Source organism: Salminus brasiliensis, chromosome 1 (genome assembly GCF_030463535.1).
Source record: "Salminus brasiliensis chromosome 1, fSalBra1.hap2, whole genome shotgun sequence".
In the NCBI taxonomy this organism is placed as follows: Eukaryota; Metazoa; Chordata; class Actinopteri; order Characiformes; family Bryconidae; genus Salminus; species Salminus brasiliensis.
In genome coordinates, this window is record NC_132878.1 from 17328752 (window position 1) to 17345121 (window position 16370).

Consider the following 16370-nt stretch of genomic DNA (forward strand, 5'->3'; position numbering starts at 1 on the left):
CATAACATAAACATAATATGACATTTTATAATAATGTATATTGGACAAATGACTGCAGACACACCATGCACTGTGCTTTGTTTTGTAGTTACTTACACTCTCCAGCAGAGGTCACTGTGTCCTTTGCTCATTGCAATATTGCAGTCGTTCATTTCATCCTATTCACTGCAGGGTTTGACAGCAGCTCACCCAGTACCTGCTTCATCCCCCTGTTAGGTTACATTATTTCCAGGTAAATCCCACCAGTAAATCAGTGGGTAACAGAGTAACAGCAGTGCGAGTACGGTTTTGACCCTCATTAATAGTGTTGTCCACCATGATGACATTTTTGTCAGTTCTCTTGCTGTGTGTGGAGAACAGTCAATCCTGAGCCCCTAGTCCATTTTATTTGTTTATTTGTTTGTTTGTTTTTAAAGCTGATCACAAACGCAAAACAGGATGCCTCTCAGCAAGAGGAAAAGAAACCTGTTGTGTGCACAGTCAAAGGGCTTAAGAAACAAGCCTAGAAAAGAGGAACAGTCGCTTCACAGGCCGAGCGAAACTTCAAGGGGGTGAGACAGAGAGAGAGAGAGACTAGAGGAAGTGAGCAGAGTCACAAGCTGTGGAAGAGAGAGAGAGACAGAGTGGCACAGACTCAGGGCGTAGTCTGTTAAACTTGATTCTTGACTACCACAGACAAGGTAAGAAAGAGAAAAAAGAGAGTGCTGAAAGGGAGGGAGAGGCTGTTGTGTGTGTTTGTGTGTGTGTGTGTGTGTGTGTGTGTGTGTGTGTGTGTGTTGCTTATAGTTGTGAGGAGCGGGAAACTAGTTAGGGTAAGGCCTCGACCTCAACCTCATGGACAAGGCCTGCTCTCTCGGTTGACTCCTGTAGCTGAGCTGGTAGATCCGAGGGCAGAGGATGACGCTGGTGTAAAAGCCTTGTATGCAGTCTTGATTTTGGTGGTAACAGTAATGTAATTTAGTGTAATTTAGACTTTTTTTGTGAAGACTAGCCAAAGATTTTTGGGTAACATGCCTCTCGGATGACGTCTGAGATGCTTGCGGCTGAATGATTCAATAAGCTTAACCCCTCATGTATCATTACTGTACGTGTGAAAACTGTTCTGACAGATAGGGGTGGGCGATAAGAGCGAAATGCAGTATCACGGTGCATTGCTCTTTGTGTATCACGATACTGCATTTCAGTCTTATTGCCCACCCTGATCTGTTGGTACAGTTTTTTGGTGGTACTACATTTTGGATACACACACTGTATGGACAAAACTATTGGGACACATGCTCCTTCACTATTTCCTCTGAAATCAATGAATGATGAACTGTCTCTACTGTCCAGGGAATGCTTTCTAAAAGATGTTGGAGCATTGCTGTGAGGATTTGATATTTGACTGCATTCAGCGACCAGAGCTTGCATTAGTGAGGTCTGGATGTTGAATGATCACCAATCCACCTCATCCCCAACTCCTTCTTTACTCATCCCAAAAGTACTTGCACTGCTCCACAGCAGCTGAAGGGGTGGGGGCAATGCTAGCCTATACCTGGCATTAGGCATGGTGCCAATAGGTTCATGTTTATCTGCTACATAGGGTCCTAATCTAATGGCATTACTTCTCTAAAGGGAATAGACAAGCTGTGCGTGTGCATTTGCACAGCTGTATGAGTGCAACATACATTCATTATCACAAATATTTGGACAAATTATTTTTACAATGTTGGAGCTGTTGCGATACCAGAATTTTGATTTTGATGGAGATACCTTGTAACAGCATTATTATATATATATATATTATTTTATTATATATTAGCACATTTCTCAATCCCAACATCATTTTATGCAGTTTGCAATACAGCATAAGCAGGTAGGGTGTGAAGAAAGGGGAGAAGTGGAGGACTGTAGCTACATGAGTAGGTAAGGATTTCCAAAGTTTAGGGACTACAGTAGGGGACAGTGAGTGAGTAGCCTACTGTCCAAACACCTGAGGACACGAAGGTGGCTGTATGGATGGAGGAGCTTCAGAAGATATCTGAGGGTCAGACCATGACGGACTTTGAAGGGAGTGAGCAGTGTATTATATTTACTATATTTACTGAGAGATGATGTTATCGGTAGCGATCATGACAAAATGCAGTTTGCGCTAAGATTTCTAGCTACTACTAAAGGCCAGACTCACTCATCTGTCATTAGTAAAGTTGGACTAATTAATGCTTATTTTATTATGACAAATATACAACATCTCGATGCCAGATGGTGTCATAGCCATCCATGGGTGGATAGTCTGGCCTTCCTCTACATTTACATTTATGACATTTGACCAGTGCTCTTATCCAGAGCGACTTACACTTGAGTCATGTTACCCAGCTAGGTGAATAGTGGAAGGACCCTAGTTTACCACAGTAAGAACAGTGTTATTACCCACTACACTACACCAGCCCTCCTCCCTTATCACCCTCCCTCATGTGAGGCTAGCCAGTGTGAGTGTGGGTTAGCTGATGTAACAGAATTGACTGTTAGTGCTCTCCTCCAAGCGTGTTGAGCTGTCCAATGACATTGCACTAGTGATATTTTAAAAAGAAACAGCTGGCTAGCCTCACATGGAGGAGGAAGCATGTACTAGCCCTTACCCTCCTAACACTGCTAGCATTGTGTGTTAGGGGGGTCCTGGCAAGTGGGTGGCAATAGTGGTGTGGATAGAGATTTTGGCCCCATGAAAAAATATTACATCGGACACAACAACTCTCCCCACCCCTCATATGGCACCCATGGGTGGGTAGTGACAGTGAAATATAGATCCAGTAGGTGATTTGGATAGATATTTTTCCAGATATATATTTGTACACAATTACTTTTATTAGAACTGTGTTTAATCACTGAGTTATGTCTACAAATCACAAAATACGCATAAATATATACATTAATATATACAATATATACATATATACATAAATATTGCTTACTACCTCCCTCGTGACTGTAATAGAGCTAGCCAGGCTAAAGTACAGCCTCCACACTACGGGGTTAGTTTTAACTCAGGGTTACGATTAAACCTTCCAAAGAGACAATGAGTGACATCCAAATTGAGAATTGTTAGGTGTTTGTTAGTGTTTATGCATATGATTCATCAGAAATGTACCACAGATGTCATGGAAATAGAATATATTTACTGGTATTAGCTCCTCTCCTTTGCGTTCAAGACTTTGTCTTGCTCAAAATATGGTAGGCTGTGGTAGACCTACGCTCCCCTTTGGTGGTGTATACTATTTGAAGGCATATGAGTCTAAACAGTAAGCATTCTCTTTAACTGGTGTAGAACATTTGCTTTGGTGTGCCTCACATTCACACTTTTCACACATTCATCTCCTTTACATTGAGCCATGCAGATTCTTTAGCAAAGCAAAATGGATTTTAATGGCATCACTCTTAAGAATCTTACGTTTTGGCATCTTTATTTTGAAGACTTTGGCTAGAACACAGTGTCAGCCTGGTGTCAGTGATTCTGCTCTCTCTCGTGCAATTGGTCAGTGTTCCTTAATGTTCTTAGTGTTCTAAGCAGGAGTTAGGACGCCTCTAAGCTGACACAGGCCCAAAATGTAATAATTGAGTCTTTTGCAGAATTGTGGGGCCCAGTGTAATACCTTTACTTGGGGTCCAAAATCCCTGGCAGCTTCCTTGGTTCTTAGTATCCATTAAAGGAAAGTCAAATTGTCCCACTGTTAAAGAAAATCACACTGCCCACCTCTACTAACTAACACACTATAGGACAGTGACTCTATATAATATACACTATAGGACAGTGTTGTGAATGCAGGTGAGTGACCCGACATCACCAATAACTATGTCAAATCTAAACTTCTGAAAGTAAAAGTATCCTCTGCCCTTGCTTCTGTGTGTGTGTGTGTGTGTGTGTGTTTCAGCATGGCAGTGTGGGACCTCTCCGTCAGCGTAGAGGAACTGGGAGCAGAGGCTCCGCCTCTCAAAATCAGCGTCACCTCTGACCTCCACATTGGAGGCGTGATTCTCAAAGTCGTGGAAAAAACACGTAAGAGCTCAGCTAAATTTAGAACTGCATGCACATAGAACAGATGATTATACTGTCTACATATTAATACATTTGTTTCTGTTTCTTGTTTGACAGTTGGAAAATTATAGTTTAATTAATTAATTATTATTAATGTATGTGTTGTTGTTGTTGTTATTATTATTATTATTATCATTATCAATGGGTTACCTTTTCCAAAGATATTAAACAATCCTAGATTAAACAGCCTAGAGTTATTAGTGTTTTGCTATACACCTCACAGGGCTCTATGAGCGATGCCATTGCAGAACTACTTTTCCATTCTAGAAAGAAGCATTTTTGTAAAGACGTGTGTGTGTGTGTGTGTTTGTGTGTGTATAGAACCTTGTAAATGAAGTGGACGTAAAAGACATTTGTGTTGTTGCCAATTGTCCCCCACTAGTTTGGACAGTGCTCAATGACTTTTTTTTATGAAATAGCATGTAAGTTCTGTGGGTTATGATTAATGGAACTTATTTTATTAGAAGGCTGCTCCTGCCAAACAAATCTGAGCCGAACCAATGAGTGTATATAATTAACAAATATAATACTGGAAATCACACCAAATCTTGATCTTACAATGAAAAATTGTGAGTGTATTATAAGTGCATCATTACAGACCTCTCAACTACTTCCAAACTAGTATGTAGGTGATGTATAGTGTTGCGGATTAACAGTGCAAATATTGTAAATATAGATAGATAGATAGATAGATAGATCACTTTATTTATCCCACGGGGAAAGTCCGTTTTTACAGCAGCAAAATCAAACAAGAGAGCAGCATAATAAAGGCACTTAATTATATATGTGTTTGATATTACAAAATAGTTCATTCTTAGAAGTTCAGAATTACAGTCATTTCTACCATTTTGCTATTTAACTATTTAAGTGTAATAAGTAATGAAGTAATTATTCATTGAGTTGTTATAGCCAGTTGTTACAGCCTGTGACTGCAAACTCCAGATGTACTGTGTCTATGCTGCAGAGATTAAGAAGGACTGGTCTGACCATGCTCTGTGGTGGGAGCAGAAGCAGCAGTGGCTGCTGAAGCCGTCGTGGACGCTGGATAAATGTGGAATCCATGCGGACGCTCGTCTCTACCTCACCCCCCAGCATAAGCCTCTGCGCCTAGGCTTGCCCAACGGGGTCGCCATCAAGCTCCGCGTGTGTTTCTCCAGCCCCATGTTCCGTACCGTCATGGGCATCTGCAAGCTCCTTGGTGAGTACAGTCATGTAGAGCTAGTGTTTGTCTCATGACCCACCAAACATTTTGTGTGGTAACATACTGTAATAAAATAATGAAACCTGCAGAGGCCTACACTGTTACACACTTAGCGGGACTGTGGAATAAAACCAATAATACAAATAATAATTAATGTCACACTAATCAGTCCTGTATTTAATTTTAAACACATTCATAATTAGCTTTCATTTTGTTTTTTTTTGTTCTGTACTCACATCCGAAGATGTTCTAAGGATATAGTCAAAAAGTATATAGTATATTTGAGTATAGTAGTAAAATGCAAAGACCTTGTATTTACAAACTTTATAGGCAAACTTTACAGAAGAAAAAAAAAAAGCTTTCTTAACTTTTCATGAAACTCAAAGATTTGATTTATTAAGTCATTTTGAAGTGTTTCTATTTGTCCATTCATCATGAACAACAAACTTTAAATTATATAAAAAAATCTAATAAAATCAATCCATAAAACATTGATTTTAAGTGAATAATCACAAAAATGGAGATGCAAGCGATAATATGCACTTGTTCCAAAAAATCAGAGAAGCTGTGAGCTCGGCGACCGCTTGCTGCAGTTGTAACGATGGCAAAATTATACATATTTTATACATTTTGACTATGATTATAACCCAGGAGTGCTTAGCAGGCATGGAGGGGTTACCACTTCTGATCTAAAACACGCTGCATTAAACTCTGCACATTGATACAGCTTCTTTACAACCCAGTCCTTCCAGGACTCCAGGACAGACCTTCCCTGCTGAAACATCCAGCTCAAGTCCAGCTTTTGCTGGTAGTCGCAAAAAAGGTCAAGGTGGTTAAAAAACCTGATCATCCAAACGAAAACATACCCTATGCTGGTAAGGTAGCTTGTTAACTAGCTGTTGACCAGCATAGTGTATGTTGCATGTGATTTTCGTCCTGCTCATCCTGCTGGTCGAACAATATATGGCGATCAAGATCTAAGCTGGTCAACCAACTTAACCAATATGACCAGCCTAAGCTGACCAGGCTGTCTTGTTCAGCAGGGTAGACCTTCTTGCTGTTGTCTCTGTTCAAGACTTGCATCCAATTATTTGAAGCCTGATTTAGAATTTTATAATAAATATAGCATGGACAATCAGACATTCATCTGTAGGAATGTTCTAGTTGTAATCAAGCATCTGACTTACATCTAATGCTGCCTTCTCAGGCTGTATTCTGAAGAAGATATCCAGTCATATCTGAATCATGCTTGTAGAAAATGCTGTCTAAAAAGGTTCCTCTTTTTTGGCTATTTTTGGAAGACATCATAGATGTGTCCGTTGCTATTTTACATTTCCCTTAACCTTGTGTGCCAATACTGGCATTAAGAGAACAAAAAGACAGAAAGCACCACATCAGCACAGTGGAGGAAAACAAAAACGTTATTTGTCATAATTTTGCAAAAAATATATATTTTTGACAAGAGATAGAACAATATAGCAGTTAGAGCCTCTTTCCATTAAGTGCTATTAATTTTTCATTCATTTATGTGAATAAATACCACATTCTACTTATAAAAAAGAGAACCATCCAATTTTTAAGCCACATTTTATTGGATGAAAAATGCTAACAGCTAACACTAAATCAGCTAACTGCTAACAGTTAGCAAGGAACTTTTGGTCTCTTGGTAAGATTGTGACTTAGGACTGCATATGAAGTAATTTCAAACCTTCATACCTTCATCACTACATTGGCTTCTAATGCACTGCTAAGACTTATTATCAGGGTTAGCAGGGCATCCTCAATAGAAGATGATTCTGGGCCAAATGTGAGCCTGTCAGGGCAAGTATCATGTAACTTTCATTAGACCCACATACTGCCGTGGAATGATGGTGATGACTTTGTCCAAATGGGTGCTGGAACACAGGCACAAGTGGCTGTAATCGAAAATGCTGTACAAATATTTCACATGTGGGCCAAGTGTCAAATGAAAATGTAGCAGGGTCACCAAGGCATAAAGGGGCCAAATATGGCCCAGTGAGACACATACGAGTCAGTTATGGAAACAGCAAGGGTAATGTGGGCCAAAACTTGCCCAGCTGTAGCAGCAACATTTCAAGTTTGTCATGGCATTTGAAGATTGGCCCAGCTGTAGCCACAACCATTCATAGGAAGTCTTCACCGTCATTCAGTAGCAGTGTAATAAGTGAGCTGGATGTAAGTATACGTGGGCCAGCACTGGGCTGTGGTTCATTTGCTATCTGGGATCAAAGCAGCTGAGAATGGACACAGCCGTTATCATGATCTTGCTTTAAAAGAAGATGTGTAATACATAGGGCTGATAGTGGAGTTTTTTGATTTCACGTTGGGGACTTCTCTTGATTACTCACTTTCTCTCTCTCTCTCAGATCTTCGTCACCCAGAAGAGCTGTCACTTCTCAGGCCAGTGGAAGAGAAGAAGAAAAAGAAGCAGAAGGATGATGAGGAGGAGGTGTATGACATTACTTGTGCACCACTACCAACAGGTACGTTGTTTTCTGTAAAGGTCGAGTTGTTTTCCACTGAGTAAGGTCCACCACCATTCCACAACCACTCACCTTTGTTCTGGAACTGTACCCAGACACCCACTCTTATTAATGAATTCTACTACTTCAACTACGGTGCACCCACTTCCAAAACACCGTCAGTGTAACCTCAGTAAAAAAGCATTGCCAACGGAAGGTGACGGTGAATTCACCATTCTCAGCACCGACTCTCATCATGTGAGGGGTATAAAGCCCCAGCACTGGGCTGTGGACCACTTGAGTGATTGAGCTCCATCCAAAACTTGACATTAATAGCCTGCATAGTTAACAGCATGGTGGTGAACATACATGCATTCACAATACAGGATATTAGAAACCCCCACCTCTGCTGCTTGCCTCTGTAGGTGCACTGCTTGTGTCATCATGTTCTAGGTGTTCACTTACGATCAGTTTATGACCACAGGTCCGCTTTTGGCTGGATATATTTGGCTTTGCATCTGCTCTAAACCTAGCACTGACACTGACATGTGTTCTGACTCCAGTAATGCTGCTGAGTAATTCATGCCACGACTTTACATTACTGTATGATTTGTGACTCCAGGTTCCATCATCAAGCTGGCCAATGGCATGCCTGCATTCTTCGCTGAGTCTCCCGAGATGGAGGCTGTGTACAAAATGCTGTCAGTTAGCCAGCCAGCCCCGCCCCCGGAGACCATCGCTAAAATGTACAGACCGATCAGCAAGGTGGACAAAGCACAACTGAACAGCAGGTTGGCAAAAACAGAAAAGACTCAGGACAATTAGTTTCACCACTACTTTCTAGAGTAGACTAAAAGTGCTGGTGTATGAATTTACTACTATGAAATGGGCATATCTTTGCCTCATGAATGAAGCATTTTACATGATGTTTTACTGTATAATTGATCATTGCTTTTGGCAACTGCTTTTGTGGAAAATGATGCTCATATGATTTAAGGAAATTAAGTACATCAGTGGTTCCATTTGTTATAGTAGTACAATTTGATATATATAAAATTACTTTTTTATACAGTTAGTTCACCGATTTGTGTAATATGAAAGCAATTAGACAGATCTCGATTTAACATAATTAATGCCAATAGTGCTCAAAAGCCTTACTTTGAGGAACAGAAGAATCACATATCTAACACCAAAGGGTGAGATTCATTTAATGCACTGATAGATTTACATTACAGATTACAGATGACATTTTGACAAAAAGAGGAAATAGCATCATGCTAAAACATAAACTAGGACTACCCGTCTGTATCTGTCAGTAACCCTGCCCCCCCGCTATCCTGCCAAACACACTACTTGAATCAGTAAAATCAGGAATTCAGCCCGTTTTAAACCTTAGCCTTGTTGTAAACATGTTGTTAGTGAACACGTTGTGCACTTATCCTGTTCCTGTGTCCTCAGGTGGCTCGACTCCTCTCGTTCTCTTCTGCAGCAGGGAGTGAAAGAAAATGATAAACTCATTTTGCGCTTCAAATACTACAGCTTCCACGACCTCGCGCCTCAGGTAATTTGACAAGTGATTAAAGGGCCCATTTAATGCAGAGCTAATATAGTATGAAGAGCATAAGAGTATAAAGCCCTCCAGCATTGAGCTGTGGAGTAGTGGAATTCTCTGGACAGATGGCACGCTATACAATACCTATGGGATGAGTTGGGGAGCATCCTGACCTCCAGCAATGCTTCAAATGCCTTACCTGGACAGTGGAACCTGGACAGTTCCTATAACAGAAGCAGGACAAACTTTCTTTAATATCCTTGATTTCAGAAGAATAATGAATGAGCAGGTGTCCCAATACTTTTATCCTTAGAAAATCTTTTGTCTTTAAACCATTTATGCTCTCCTCGGGCTGTCTGTATAGCTCTTAATCCTGTCCTGTTTCTGTGTGTGCAGTATGATGCTGTGCGTTTGACCCAGTTGTACGAGCAGGCCAAATGGGCCATCCTGCTGGAGGAGATTGACTGCACAGAAGAAGAGATGATGCTCTTTGCTGCCCTCCAGGTAAACACAGCAGTGTACAAAAGATCTGCCAGTAGTGTGTATGTTCCTGCTTTTGAAGAACTTGGTCTTCTGCATGACACCCAAACAGCTCACTCTAGAATGTGTCCTGTGGTATGTGATGCCTTTACTTTAGCAGATGATCAATACGTCCCACCAGTAAGGAGCCCAGATAACCTTCTTTCATTGACTACTGTCAGTAGATACTCCTAACTGCTAACCGGGAGCCCTCTTCGAGCCTTGCCATTTCTGAGATGCTCTGACCCAGTTGTCTGGCCAGTGTCTAACATATACCCTAGACCTTGACAGGAAGATCATCTACTTCATTAACTTCATCTGTGATCATAATGTTTTGGCTCATTGGTGTAGTATATCTTCAGAATGCCTACAGGATGTGTGCATTGAATCTCACTTGCAATTATTCTCTAATTACCAAACGTCTTTAAGTACCACATAGGGAAAGTTTCCACGACCGAGCAACTGGTGGCTTCCTGTCCAGCCATGGATGACCTGGACTCTGCCTTACAGTGTCTGGAGGTCAAGATGGAGGGGGAGACCAGTGCAGATGAGATGCTGGTGAGTATAGACAACAACAAGGAATTTACGCAGTGGTGGACAATAACTAAGAATGTGTATTTCAATAGTTTTTTCAGTGATTTGCCTTATTGTTTGAAAAATATTTCATAAACATTTTGAACCAATTCAGCTGAAAATGTTCTAACTTCTAATGCTCTAATGCGCTGCCACTACGGCCCTGGGATTTGTTAGTTTGAATCCCGAGCAATGCTGCTTTGCCATCAGCAGTCAGAGTCTGAGAGAGCACAGTTGACCGTGCTCGCTACAGCTGAGTAGAGGGCACTCTCTCCCCTCACCACCCTTGAAATGACGTTGGCTGGCACAGGGATCTGTTAGCTAATGGTGGCTGGCTTTGCATGTATTGGAGAACACGTGTTAAGTCCTTACTCTCTTCGTGTTGGGAGCATTGCTAGTGCTAGGGGGAGCTACGAACGGGTGGTTTAATTGGCAGCACCGGTGTTCATTTTGTTACACCTTTATTATAGTTTTAGACAAAAGTGCTTTTTTGAACCCCTTACAAGCCTATGACAAGAAAGTGTTATTATAAACGTCTTCTACCAAAGAAAAGCCCCACCAGTCTGTACAGAAGTCTCTGTAAATTACAGATGGACACACTTGGCCATATGACATATTTAGTCTTTTTTTAATCTGAGAAGTAATAAGCTCTGAATTCTCTGAAGCTAATCAAACATACAGCACAGTATTTTCATCAAGGTAAAACGCACGCATTTGCCCCCCCTTTAGTATAAGCAGGGGTGTGCATGCAACACCTGCACCATTATTCAGGCGCCTATGTACAGGAGTCTGGGACAGAAGTGGGACGATCTGAGCTTTTCTGTTGTGTAATGTTCATGTTTGTCGCAGGAAACAATGACCGCGCCAGAGCTGCATGACTATCTGAAGATTTTCAGGTAAGATACAGGAGAATAACCACACAAAGGCAAAAGTACACATATGATGCAGGGAACTTGAGTCTGTGATACAATGTTCATATCTCCACAGGCCGAAAAAACAAACGCTGAAGAAATATAAGCAGTTCTGGTTCACCTTCAAGGACACGTCCATTTCCTACTATAAGAGTAAAGAAGAAAGCTGCAAGGAGCCTATACAGCAGATGAACCTCAAAGGTAGTTATGTGAACGTTAATGTAGGTATTGCAAAACAGAGCACACAAACATCCCCACACACACACATTTACCACACAGTCACATTTATGTGTCTGGACTTACTGTATGTGCACGTGCCCACAGGCTGTGAGGTGGCTCCTGATGTGAGTGTGGCTGCCCAGAAATATTGTATCAGGCTGCTGATTCCTGAGCCTGAGGGCATGAACGAGGTGTATCTGCGCTGTGACAATGTGAGTGCCATTTAGAAATTCCATGTTTTATGTATTTAAATATTGTGCCACTACTTGCCAAGACCAAAGGGGTGTTTGCTAGTACTCACTGGATAGACCAACACACAGCGCCATGGGAAAGTCCAAGAAGCTCAGTGCAGACCTGAGAAGGATGATTGCAGATTTACACAACTCAGTAATGTCTCTTGGAGCTGTTGTTGGGAGGTGTAGCCACTTAGCTGCTTCCAAGTTCTTGAAAAAGACCCAAACTGTCCCCCTCAACTGAAAAAAATTGGATGGTCAGAACAACCATAGAACCAACAAGGCACAGGTCTGCCATGACCTGGAAGCTGCTGGAACCCCAATACCACGGTCTACAGTTGTGCTTCACTCTCCTCAACTTTTTCTAAAATTATCTGTTGTTTTTTTCTTGTTTTTACTCCCAAGCTTTGCTGGATTCTCACGTGCAGTTGCTTTGAGTGGTTCTTCTAAATATGTGCCATTTAATGGAACCCAGTTAAGGACATTTTGCTCTCAAGATGCAATGCATGAATGTATAAACCCTTTTTTTCTTCTGTATCTCTGTGCAGGAGCAGCAGTATAGTAAATGGATGGCTGCGTGCCGCTTGGCCTCTAAGGGAAAGACTTTGGCTGATTCCTCTTTCTCCAGCGAGGTCCAGAGTATTCAGTCCTTCCTGGCCATGCAGAGGACCACGCCAGGCAATAAGGCAGTCCAAAACGATGAGAGCATCAACACACATAGCCTTGTCTCTCCCCGCTACCAGAAGAAGTACAAGCCCAAACAGGTAGCACCAAAACTCAGCTGTTGTTCTGAGTCAGCTGCTCCTCCAGTTGGACATTTTAAATAAGACGTTAAATCATTTGGTTTTTAATTTTTTTCTCTCCTAGCTGACCCCTCGCATTCTAGAGGCCTATCAGAATGTGGCGCAGCTTTCGCTAACAGATGCTATCCTGAAGTTCCTCCAGATATGGCAAGCTCTGCCCGACTTTGGCCTTTCCTATTTTGTGGTCAGGTAAGCCCACTACACAGCTGATGATGTCCACACTTGTGTTTTTTCCACCATCCTGAATCTTCCATTAGGGCTGTAGTCAAGACCACCCTTATCAAGGCCAAGGCAAGTCCAAGACTATGTCGAGACCAAGTCATCGAGCCAAGTCCAAACGAGAGCAAGACACCAAGCCTTAACTATTTGATAATCAAGAGATCTTCATCTTATTCAGTCCATTACTTGGCGTAATCATTTATGTGTGCTAATTATTCCCCCAACAGATTCACTAACATGATTGAACTCTTAGTGATAATTTACAATTTCATAGGTCATTACACAATTACATACATTTGTTTTGATGTCACCTAAAAACTAAACAAAACAAAATTACATTTGACCCATTTATTTAACCCAACCCTTGAGACAAGTTCAAGTACAAATACTATCAAGACCAACACAAGTCAGAGGAAACAGAAATGGGAAAGTCCACAAAGCTCAGTGCAGATATGAGAAGAATGATCCTAGATTTCCTAGAAGTCAGGAATGTCTCTTCTAGCCATTGCTGAACTGTAGATTCCAAGATCATCTTGACAATTGTGCAAGTTACTGGGAGGTCGAGAAAAAACATTACAGAGACCAGGAGAAGTCCAAGTATAAATACTAATGAGACCAAGACAAGTCAGAGAAAACAGAAAAGGCAACTTCAGACCAAATCAGAGTTTTTCCATACTAGCTAATTAAGCTAAAGCTGTGATTTCTTTGATAACTTCTGAACAAAGATTAGTAATGTAAGGGTTTCGACCTCTGGGAATGTAATATGTACTACCTCCTATTGTCTCTCTCTCCTTGTGACCAGGTTTAAAGGGTGCCGTAAGGATGAGGTGCTAGGCATTGCCAATAACCGCTTAATTCGCATCGACCTGAGTGTAGAAGATGTTGTGAAGACATGGAGATACAACACGATGAGGCAGTGGAACGTCAACTGGGACATTAAACAGGTGTGCCGATCATGCCTGGCTGTACATCAGTCTTTTGATCAGAGCAAGTGGAAGCTTGCTTCATCAGAAAACTAGTCTTTCTCTTTAGGTTATTCTTTTTGGACCTTTGGCAGACTTCTGCTTTGCTTTCCAGGTTGCCATTGAGTTCAACGGAAACATCAACATCGCCTTCAGCTGCGTGACAGCGGACTGTAAGATTGTGCACGAGTACATCGGCGGCTACATCTTTATGTCCACCCGGAGCCGCGAGCAAAACGACACACTGAATGAGGAGCTCTTCCACAAACTGACAGGAGGCCACGAGGCTCTCTGAGAAAAGTTCTGTATGAGAGAGAATGGTGAGAGACTAGAAAAACATCAGCCAGACAGCTTTCCTGTCCTGAAAAAGATCCCAGTGTGCCCGCCGGAGGAGTTGATGATCCTGAATCTCATAGAGACAATCCACAATTAAGAAATTTTGTTAATAACAGCTGAGGAAAAACACAGTTCAAGAGGAACAGCACATATACTGTGCCCAAAAGGTTGATCATTTTTGGGCGGCCCCAAAATAATAATCAAACACTATTGATTATCCTTTGGATAGTCTTTTGTGGAGTAATCTTTGGTGTTTAGTGTTTCAGCTGTGTTGTTACTTTTAGGCCGCAAACATGGAAGTGTTGTTAGCTTGCAAACATGAATAAAACCCGTAAAGCACTGGGATAAGGGCCAGTGTAAAGCTGCCCTGTGTTTGTCTCTGTGTCGTAAGATAGACATCTCTGCCGTTCAGCAAGTTCTCATCTAAACTAAAGATCTGTCCCAGATTTACAATGAACAGCATGGTAATCCCAATAATATTATACACCAATGGGCCAAAACATTATAAATGAAGTAAATAACTGTAGGTCTGGAGCATACAGTATGCTAGACGGTTAGTGAACTGCCAGTTTGGATCTGGGAGAAATGGGCAGCATAAAGACATGCGCGATTTCAATAAGGGCCGAATCTTTATTGCCAGATAACTGGTTTGGAGCATCTCAGAAATGGCAGGACTTGCATGGTGCTCTCAGTCAGCAGTGGTGAGTACCTTCCGACAGTAGTCAGAGAAGGGACAAACCACAAACATGTGGTATGGTGTTGGACGCCCATCTTGCACATTCTCATCCGATCCAAACCGAAGGAAGGGCTAGTCACTGAAATGTGTCTACTGTTGAATGTGCCTGCAGTGAAGTGTTGGAACTGGATCATGGAGCAGTGGTAGAAGCTCAGTAGGCAGTGGTTGTAATGGTTTGTCTCTTTGGTATATATGATATTACAATAATAATGGTGTGTGTGAGGCACCTCAAACATTAATAAGTCATGCAAGGAGTCCAAGCAAGTGATGACAATTGGTTATTATCAGTCTTGTAAAAGCTTCAGCACAGTTGCAGTGTTGATCAGCCTGCAACCCGCTTAGAAGCTACAACAGTAAACGGAATATCTTGTGGTTCTGCACAGGAAAACCACAATTTTCAGCAGTATATCCAGGTGCAAAGAAATTGACTGCGCCCTCATGTGTGCATTTTATGCATAGCCATCATAGCTATATTTCACAATGCGAACAATTCAGTGCCCATTCCGAATGAATCCAACCAATGCCAGTTCTGAATGAATCCGACCAGCGTCTACTAGGAATGAATCCAGCCAATACCCGCTGTGAACCAGCAAACCGTTCCAAACAAAACAGATGCCATCCATCTGACATCAAGAACCCCTTATGTCCTTTAAGCTGTAGGCTTGGATCGACTGCTCCTGTTTTTGAAAGACTGGTGGTACATATGTAGTTTATATTAAAAATGTGTGAAACAGTTTACCTCTGAGCAACACTGTACTGCCAAATTTTCAATTCCATCCAGTCAGATATGAAAATATACTTCTAAAATGACTGAAAACCTCCTATACTGTGCCTAATATACTGTAGCTAACCAATATGATTCTGATTACCAACTATGACTGCTAGCTTTTTTTACTTTTTACATAATGTGAATCTGACAGTTGGTTCTTTACATTGTGTCCAGATTAAACAATGAATGGACCAAGAGAAAATACCTAAATACCTAGAATCTGTTCACATTGTCTTCCACCGTAAAGTTAAAGCGTGTCCCTTCTTCTGTACAGTTGTCTTTTTGGACATACAATGGTTTCTATGTCACGGCGATGATGTTGTAACAACCACCTCCGTTGTATCTGGCTTAGCAAACTCGGTTAGATTTCTCTGCTTTAGACAACATTACATCTACCTTCGCTTAAACAAGATAAATAATAGCAGATCATCTTCTATAATCACCTATTTAGTAATAAAATGAAGCTACACTATATAGACAAAAGTATTGGGACACATTATACCTACAGGAGCTTTTATGACATTCCACTCTAAATTGGTCCCCCTTTGCAGCTCTAACAGCAGGTTTGAAGCTCTGCGGTTATTGAGTCAGCAGAGCGCTGGTCACTATGCACTTCAGTGCATGCACCTTTATGTGGTCTGATGCTTTGTGGCTGAGTTGCTTTTCTTCTTCAAAGCTTTCACTTTTCAACAATATCATTAACAGCTATAATATCTAGGAGGGAAACAGCTTCACCAACAAACTCGCTGCATTGGTGGAGATCTATTACAGTACCATGGTAG

The 16370-nt window shown here is 41.4% G+C and overlaps 1 protein-coding gene across 2 annotated transcripts; it reads left to right on the forward strand.

Annotated features, from left to right (window-relative positions):
* The first annotated feature begins 607 nt into the window (after positions 1 to 607).
* On the forward strand, positions 608 to 14425 carry fermt3a (FERM domain containing kindlin 3a). Of its 2 annotated transcripts, none has more exons than XM_072673589.1 (15): positions 608 to 680; positions 3909 to 4033; positions 5037 to 5270; positions 7661 to 7777; positions 8379 to 8547; positions 9215 to 9317; positions 9705 to 9812; positions 10257 to 10385; positions 11250 to 11296; positions 11388 to 11512; positions 11636 to 11742; positions 12312 to 12527; positions 12631 to 12755; positions 13588 to 13729; positions 13863 to 14425. In XM_072673589.1, the coding sequence occupies exons 2-15, from the start codon at positions 3910 to 3912 to the stop codon at positions 14040 to 14042; spliced, it is 1926 nt and encodes a 641-aa protein (XP_072529690.1). In that variant the 5' UTR covers positions 608 to 680; position 3909; the 3' UTR covers positions 14043 to 14425. The 2 variants fall into 2 exon arrangements, with proteins under 2 accessions (XP_072529690.1, XP_072529699.1); XM_072673598.1 differs by lacking the exon at positions 608 to 680 and adding an exon at positions 3783 to 3802.
* The last annotated feature ends 1945 nt before the right edge of the window (positions 14426 to 16370 follow it).

Bases quoted from the DNA above. Each gene is read 5' to 3' on its own strand.
- fermt3a (XM_072673589.1), top strand. From the start codon at position 3,910: ATGGCAGTGTGGGACCTCTCCGTCAGCGTAGAGGAACTGGGAGCAGAG. The intron at 9,318-9,704 runs GTAATTTGACAA...CTGTGTGTGCAG, and splicing joins TCCACGACCTCGCGCCTCAG to TATGATGCTGTGCGTTTGAC. The intron at 9,813-10,256 runs GTAAACACAGCA...AACGTCTTTAAG, and splicing joins TGCTCTTTGCTGCCCTCCAG to TACCACATAGGGAAAGTTTC.